Genomic DNA, 8,091 nt, shown 5'->3' with positions numbered 1-8,091 from the left:
AAAAAAAAAAAAAAAAAAAAAAAAAAAAAAAAAAAACATACAGACGAATTGAGTACCTCCTTCTTTTGGGAAGTCGGTCAAAAAAATAGCTTATGTGTTACTCTACTTTAATCAAAGCAAGCAACTTAAGATTAATGTTATTGAAATATCTGTATATTTTTTTAAATTATTCTGTTTGTAACCATTGTTTAAAAACATATTTAGGTTAACAAAAATCCACCTTAGTGGTGCGCATTGTAATGAAGAAACAAAGCCTTTGTGCTCAAAGGTTTTATGTTTTATATTTATACGAAACCGTTTTAAAACATTTAATTCATTCGTTAGAATAGAAAAAAGCATTTTTAACTGTAAATTTTACGAAAATTCAAACATATCATATTTTTTTAAACATGTCTTTTTTGCTTTCATCTATACTAATATTATAACGAGGAAAGATTTGTATTTTTGTATGTATTGAAATAACTCAAAGAGTATTGAGCCGATTTCAAAAATTCTTTCACCAATAAAAAGCTACGTTATTAATAAATAACATAGGCTAAATGTTTAGTATTCTTTAAATTAAACATTTAGCCTCGGGGGCGAAGTCGCGAGCAATAGCTAGTTCATTAATGTTTTAGTTGCTTAATCGTACAAGGTTAATCGCCTAATATTTAGTGTATTGGAATTTTTAGAGTAAACAGTCTTCAGTATTGTATGTCAACCGTGTTTAAATATAGAAATAATTGCTATGAAATTAAGGTTTGTCAGTTTTTCTGCTTTTAAAGTGTCATGTATTTGACCGATGAATTAAAAAAGGGTCTAAATTGCGATTTACGCTTTGAATATAGCACAAAGCGGTCCTGTACCGCAGTGAAGGGCTGCGCCGGCGTGAGCACAGCCTTCCATTATATAAAGAGCTCTTGAAAACTGGATCCAGGATATTCATCTTTACGTCGCGTGGAGCATGTTGGTTATGTTACACAAACACGACAGTAATGCCCCTTTCAAAAGCCTTTGTGAGACAGTAATCGTTAAAGATTTGCTACCGTCTATTTTGCATTTATTTTGGAAAAATGTTAATCAAATTTCCGTTACCGGTAGTATAAAACAATTTATGAATATTTTAATCATAATTTAAGGTTTTATTTTAGATTATTAAATTTATTCTAGCTACTTACTACTTGTTGGTTATTAGTAAAGTAACAATAACATTTACGATGTCAAAGGTTAGTTAGTTCAACTTAAAATTTGTTTTTCTTTGGTGTCAGGTTGTAACAGAACATACTATGGTGATATTGGCAGAACATACGAACTGGAACTACACAGACCTCGAGAAGATTTGGTTCCGTATGTATGTCTGTTGACAATCACAGCTGCTGGCGGTGTACATGGGGATTTAGTGCAGGTAAGACTTGTTTCAGGATGGATTTTTAGTTCTAAACATTTCTTGTTTACGAGATACTATGGGTATTTTACTCTGAATTTAAAACTATGAACACCATAATATAGTGAATTGATTTTTGGATAATCTATGACGTAGGCTTTATTTTAGATTCAATTCTGTAATTTTTTAAAACCACCGAAAACCGTTTAAAATCTACGAAGATTTAGAGATTTATCAATATTTTAACTATTTCTCTTTCATGATATTAATAGCAAGTTTTCTTATCAGGTTTTATTCGATAGTTTTACACTCGGTCGCTTCACATCTTTTACTGAAGATGGCTGTCCTGACGGCTACATGCAAATCCAAGAGGCCAGTAGACCACAAGTTGGCGGTTCATGGTGTGGCACATCTTGGGGACCCTCTATATACTACAGCGAGACGAAGTCTATAACTCTAATTATAAGATTATTACATCTATCAAAGGAACAGAATAATTATAACTTTGACTTTCGTATGGCGTATAAAGTGCTAAGAAAGGAATATGCTACTGTGAGATATGGAGGATCACCGCCCTCTGGTAAATGTTTGTATATTGTTTAAGGTTTTAAATATTTAGTTTTTTCTTTTTTTCCTTTATTTAATCTAAAATACTTAAAAAAATAGTCCTGATTCTAGTCCAATTACTACGGTATCATTAAAGTCATCGTTGCTAATATTTTTGATACATTAAAAGCTTTGTATTACGTAATAATTTTTGTCCCAACACTTAAATCCTTATTATTTTCAGAGCGGCCATTTTTCAAACTCAGACCGTTACCCCCTACATTAAACATATCACGTAACGATGAAATAAACGTCGCTAGGCCGAGGAACTTGGAATATTACCTCGGAGATTTAATATCTGGGACTTATTGCTCGAGGATATTCAGCGACTGCGATCGTAAAAAGTGTAGATTGCAGTCCCCCAATTATCCAGGAGTGTATCCGAGGAATTTGACATGTTACTATGCGGTGCGACAGCATGAAGTACCTCAAGGAAAACACGCATTGATTATAGTCAAACAACCGAATGGTCAGCTAGTATCTATCAGAAGTCAGAAAGCATTGTACGCTACAGCTCAGCAAGAAAGAGGGAACAATGGTAGGGAACTAAAATTCTGGCAACAATGTGATGAAGTTCAGGACTATGTAACCGTTTATGATGGTTACACGACAAGAGACCCAGTTATTCTAAGATTCTGCGGCGGCGGGGTGGCAGTCCCCGAGGCGATATCGAGCGGACCCGAATTGCTTGTGGAATTTACGACTTCGCCTTTTGGAACGTTTTTACAACCGGCGACGTTACAATCGCTTCATGGATTCCAGTTGGAAGTCGAGGTGACTTACACATTTCATTATTTGTTTTACTAAATTTTTTTTCTAATATCGATAACTTTGCAGTAAGTAACCATGTTTTAATCGTTAGAAATGTCCATATATAGACTCTATAAATAAACTTTGCTTCCTAATCACGGAGACATTGTTAGAAAACATTTTCTTTTAAAAAATATTTATTGTTTAAACTAGTACTGCCTATTTAATTAAAAAGTCGCCCAAGGGAATGTATTATTGAATTATATTTTACTAGTTAATTCCTACGACTTCACTTACGTATCATTGAATCTCAATTAGCCAGATAATCATGACCTTGTATTATCCGGGTCAGCATATAACATCAAGCCTTTTATTTACTTAGGAGATTTATAAACAACTCTTGTTAATTTGTTGTTAAGTAAGTAAAGTAAAAATTAGAATATTGACATACTTATTCAAGCTTTGGAAGTATGAACAATTGTTTATTTAACAAAAAAATGCAGAATAAAACTAAAGAGGTTATCAACGTAGCACACATTTTTAACGAACTGTCACAATTTGCTAACGAACATTCCAATAAACCGACGCACGAGTACCGACATACGAGAAATACTGCACAGGAAAAGTGGCAAGGCCTGAATTTCTCTGTTTTTAAACACAAATTCTTTCCCATTTCCTGGTAAAAAGTGGGAACGATGTCGCTGACTTTAAAACGGGTCACAGCAATAGCGAACTGTCATCCTAACCTACTTGTGTAATTTTCTATGAAATGAGTATTGCTTTTCTATTGTTAAATAATATGCACAGTAGCAATTTAATTAATAAAGTTAAAGTACAAAGGTACAATAAGAGTATTGAAAAACAGTTTAAAATCTGGATTTAATTCTAGGTTAGATTCGTAGATCAACAATCACCTACTTATGCGAAGAACAAAAGAGCATGCGAATTCTGGATTAGGGGGACTGGGAAAGGTGTGTTAGAACATCCTCAGCACTCCCTCCCTCCTAACACAACCTGTCTCTACCATATGCAAGGGATCGACACTTCAGGACCGTCTGGTCGGAACATTATCTACAGACGGCCATCATTCTCAGCGCCAAGATTCCGCGTTTGGTTCTCCGTGTTAAAGTTTTATGTAACGAACGCGTTGAATCCGAACTTGCCTGAGGATGAGTATTGCGGTAGCCATTTGAATATATGGGACGGTCCAATGCGAATATCGCCAGGCTGCAGTGATATATTCTGGTGAGTTTTTATTGGCTCGAATTTTCAAGCGGTTTATGGTTAAGCTTACATTTATTTATGACTCCCAAATGGATAAACTGAATTTATTATCTGACTATTTTGGTTTCTCTTTGGGTTATATAATTTTTGATCCAGATTTATTCAATTTAACAAATGAAAATAAATTTTTTGCAATAACAAGTGAACTTATGATTTCTAATATTATGTTAGTACGAAGATATCCCTTATGTTCAGCTGTGGCCAGACAAAGGCTGATTTTGATGATGATGATGACGTAGTTATAATACGTACCTGGAGTGCTAATTATGATGCAAAATGTGTTTCAAGTAAAGCCAACATACAAGGATTGTACTTGTTTCAGTGATAGAGAGCGTTCAGTGCAGATGTCAAGAGCGACTTCACCGCAATCGGTTATTGTCGGCCGTCCTCCGACCAATGCCACACTGATCGCGCGATTCTGCCGCGAGCGCGCACCTCGCACGTGTGAACATGCTTTATTACGTAAATCTAGAGCCTGCACTCGTACAGAAAGTTTCCTCTCCAAGGGGGACTCTTTAACTTTAGAATTGAAGCTGACTCAGGGGACCGCTCTGAAGTAAGTCGATGTCGTTACCATGAACATTACTAGTCTGTCACTTTATTAGTTTTAAACTACGTTTTTAGTGTATCAAAATATAATCTTACTAATGTTTTCATTCTGCTAAAAACAAATTCATTTATATACTTCATTGGATATTTTTATTATTTTTTACTCTTAAAGTAACACATTTTTTCGCCTTGTCTGAAAATATATTCAGACACAATATCGTATAAAAAAGACTGATAGCTTACCACAAATGTGTTCGTCTTTGTAGCTTGTATATCTTATTTACCTAGAATAAAGTATAAAATCCTTTGAGAAACATGTATTCATGCTACTTCCAGACCCGTATTCTTCAAGGCTTTGTACGAGTTTGTCGATTTGCATCAAGACGGTGAGCCGTGGGGTCAAGGGCCATGTTCGAGACGTTTCTCGTCGCGTTCATTTCCCGAAGCACCGCCCGACCCGCCCGTTAGCTTCTCTTCCCCCAGGGACGTGTTTTTGTACGGACGAGGTGGAAAGCGCAATATAAGGTACAGTACAATTTGTTATATCCCTTTTTATATTAGTTGTCGTACAGCACTGATCACGATACAAACGATCTTCTTGCAAAAAATTCCAAGGTATAGTGTTGACGTCGTAATGCCTAAATTTTAGACTATCATTTATTTCGTTAACACTGTTCTGATGAATGTTTATACAATAAGATGATAATGATGTTACTGAAATGTCATTACAACGAGGTAGAATAAATTACGTGTTCCTTAGCTGTACGTACCGATTCGAAGCAAATGTCGGTGAGGTGATAAGGCTGCGCGTGTGGGGCATAAGGAGCGGGGGCAGGCTGTGCAGGTCGGTGCACTCGGCGCACTCGCCCTGGTACCGCTGCGGGGGTGACCCCACCGCCGCCCTCAGGGTGTTCGAGAGACCTTGGCGAGATAACGGACCGAGAGTGCCTAGAGACTGCTTGTGCAGGTAATTTAGTATTTATTTTCTCATTCAATAAAAAAAATCTAATTTCTTTTCGTGACGAATTTAATAACAATATGAAATAATTCGATCTGAATAAGGTCTGTTTGAGATTGTAAAGATTATCTTTTCCTTTATCAGTTACTTAAGTTCTTTTCTTAGAAGTAAAAATGAATATAAACCGATTCATTTGTTCTATAATAGGTAATATGAAATCTAATTTGGTTTGTAGCGACGTTGGTGATTATGAATTTATATCAAAGACGACTGTAGCGGAGTTAAAATTCGACGTGGTAAATATGACTGCCACGGATGATTTCCGATCGTTTGGTTTCGAGGCGACTGTCGAGTTTGTTCGTCAGGAAATATTATGCGAGAACACGCATCGGGCTTTTGGCGCTAGCGGAGAATTAAGGTTGATGTCTTCGCCAAATACAGAATTGGTTAGTATGTTGATATTACGTGACATTTAGGGAATTGCCGCCATATACTCGTATAGACATAGAAAGCTAGTGAAGAATGTACATATGAAATGTACACATGCTTTCTATTGTAAAGGTGCCTTCATATTTGTATTCGTGTCGTATAAAATTGCCTTTATATTGAGTTTCTATATCCGTATTTCTAGAACGAGCTGAAGTAGTACTTCTATAAAGTCACCCATTCCTTGTTCGATTTGATTGAAGATAATGCAAACTATTCAAGGAAAATGGCTATTTACTCAGAAGCCATTTTATTACGTACATTTCGCTGCAAATCGTTCCACTCTTTTACTGTTCGCTGTAAAAATTTTCTCTCATAAAATGTTATTTGAATTTTAAACTTTCTTGTGAAATTAAGATTTTTGATTTTACTCCCAATTCTTAAAAAAAAACATAGCAAAATACAACATAAAATACCCTTAGTTAAGTAAGTAATCCTTAGTTAATAATTAGTCCTTAGTTATTAATTGTAGTCTATTTTCCAACAGGATCGATGTGAACATCGTCCTTGGCTGATAGATCCATCGCCCGGTAGATATCTGTATCTACAAATCAGAGGGAACATTATAAAGGAACCTGAACTGGATAACTTCACCTTACTGAACAATATAACGGTTGCACCAGATTTGAGACACTTGTGCAGAACACCAAATCGTATAGCGGTGTATGCTGGAGGATTGTCACCTATATTTATCTGCCCTAATCCCCCTCAGGATCCGGTAATATAATTTTTTGTTGATTACTTGCCGTACTCAGAGTTGGTTAATTGTTGACCAATTTGAACGCGGCAGTAATTATAATAAAATAAAAATTCTTATTTTCAATTTTCATCAAACATTGTAGGATGATACGGTGGAAATTTTTTCGGATGGTTGGTCAAAGGAAGTGGAACCACTAGCGCGTCATGTTTTGGCACCTCCTCCATCACCTGATCATTTTGATTTGGACTGGCCACGATCTTTATCTGTTGAGTTATTAGCAGAAGAAAGTGGATCGTATTATATCACGTGGTTGGAACTTTCTAGAAGGTATAATCATACTTTTATGACGACTACGATTATGCGAAGTTCCACATAATGTCTTGGTTTTGGGGTATTTGATTGGTTTTCAATTATTCATTTGTTTTAGACATGCCAGTCAACGTGGTGGTGTTTTTGCATTATCTGGCGAGTGCCAGTATAAATGCGCATCGCTGGACGCGTGCATCGCTCCAGCGCTTTGGTGTGACGGTGTGGTGCAGTGTCCTCAGGGCGAGGACGAACGCCTTTCTGAGTGTTCGGCGCTGCTCCGAGTTCCCGCACATTATGCTGCAGCGATGCTTGCGCTTACTATCCTTACTGTGATTGCTGTGGTAAGTTTTGAAATTCATTTAATCTTTTGTGATTAACCATCATACAAAAATCTCATATTTAACAACCTCATTCTAAACGCCTTCTCCATGACTCCTTAGTCAACTTTGATATTTATCGTTCTTATTTAATTCCATACATAGATAGCGGCAGCTCGTTCCTGCCGCCGTAGACGATCAGCTCTGCAGCATCGTCTCAAGAGTCTGTCATCAGATACGGCAATATTTGAAGAGAAGGAAGTGATTTGCTGACCAAGCGAAGACTCCGTGCGTTACGTAGAAGTCGACAGAGTCACAACAGTTTGACTGGCTTCTCCCGCGGAGTCTCAACATATCTATTATTGTTTTCTCTTCACTAAATAAGAGAATTTTAATGTTGGAATATGAAAATTGTTGATAATATTAATATTAATTATAATATGTATTAGAAGCTAAATGCTGACAAGTTCAATGATTACATCTGATGTCACGTCTCAAATGTTTGTGGATCTGAAGTTAGCTTTAAAAATATTGAATGGTTTTTGCACGGAAATAGAATTTCGAGGAACTGCGGGGTTATTTATTGCTAACTTCGGTATCACAAAGATTCGTGGCGGTTATTTTATTAGACATAATGATTGATTCCGATTAACATTCGAAAATGTTTCAACGTTAAATTAAAATTATCCAGAGATCATGTATTTAAATACACGGAAATTACAGTAATATGTGTATATAGTTTGGACCAAGACCTAATCAGATGTTAAAT

General features: G+C 36.1%; 1 protein-coding gene across 1 annotated transcript in view; it reads left to right on the top strand.

The window, feature by feature from the left end:
- LOC106104080 overlaps window positions 1-7,781 on the top strand; it is a 22,171-nt gene extending 14,390 nt beyond the window's left edge. Inside the window, exons 3-14 of the mRNA XM_013284022.1 lie at window positions 1,248-1,384; window positions 1,652-1,943; window positions 2,154-2,743; window positions 3,609-3,964; window positions 4,326-4,559; window positions 4,889-5,077; window positions 5,313-5,519; window positions 5,746-5,956; window positions 6,484-6,714; window positions 6,839-7,023; window positions 7,124-7,346; window positions 7,488-7,781. Coding sequence (XP_013139476.1) covers window positions 1,248-1,384; window positions 1,652-1,943; window positions 2,154-2,743; window positions 3,609-3,964; window positions 4,326-4,559; window positions 4,889-5,077; window positions 5,313-5,519; window positions 5,746-5,956; window positions 6,484-6,714; window positions 6,839-7,023; window positions 7,124-7,346; window positions 7,488-7,595 — 2,963 coding nt within the window. The 3' untranslated portion in view covers window positions 7,596-7,781. The remainder of the gene's footprint in view (window positions 1-1,247; window positions 1,385-1,651; window positions 1,944-2,153; window positions 2,744-3,608; window positions 3,965-4,325; window positions 4,560-4,888; window positions 5,078-5,312; window positions 5,520-5,745; window positions 5,957-6,483; window positions 6,715-6,838; window positions 7,024-7,123; window positions 7,347-7,487) is intronic.
- The last annotated feature ends 310 nt before the right edge of the window (window positions 7,782-8,091 follow it).

The sequence above is a fragment of the Papilio polytes genome, unplaced genomic scaffold (genome assembly GCF_000836215.1).
Source record: "Papilio polytes unplaced genomic scaffold, Ppol_1.0 DF824270.1, whole genome shotgun sequence".
Classification (NCBI taxonomy): domain Eukaryota; kingdom Metazoa; phylum Arthropoda; class Insecta; order Lepidoptera; family Papilionidae; genus Papilio; species Papilio polytes.
Note: the sequence above shows the minus strand (reverse complement) of the source record. Positions and strands in the feature narration are given on the sequence as shown.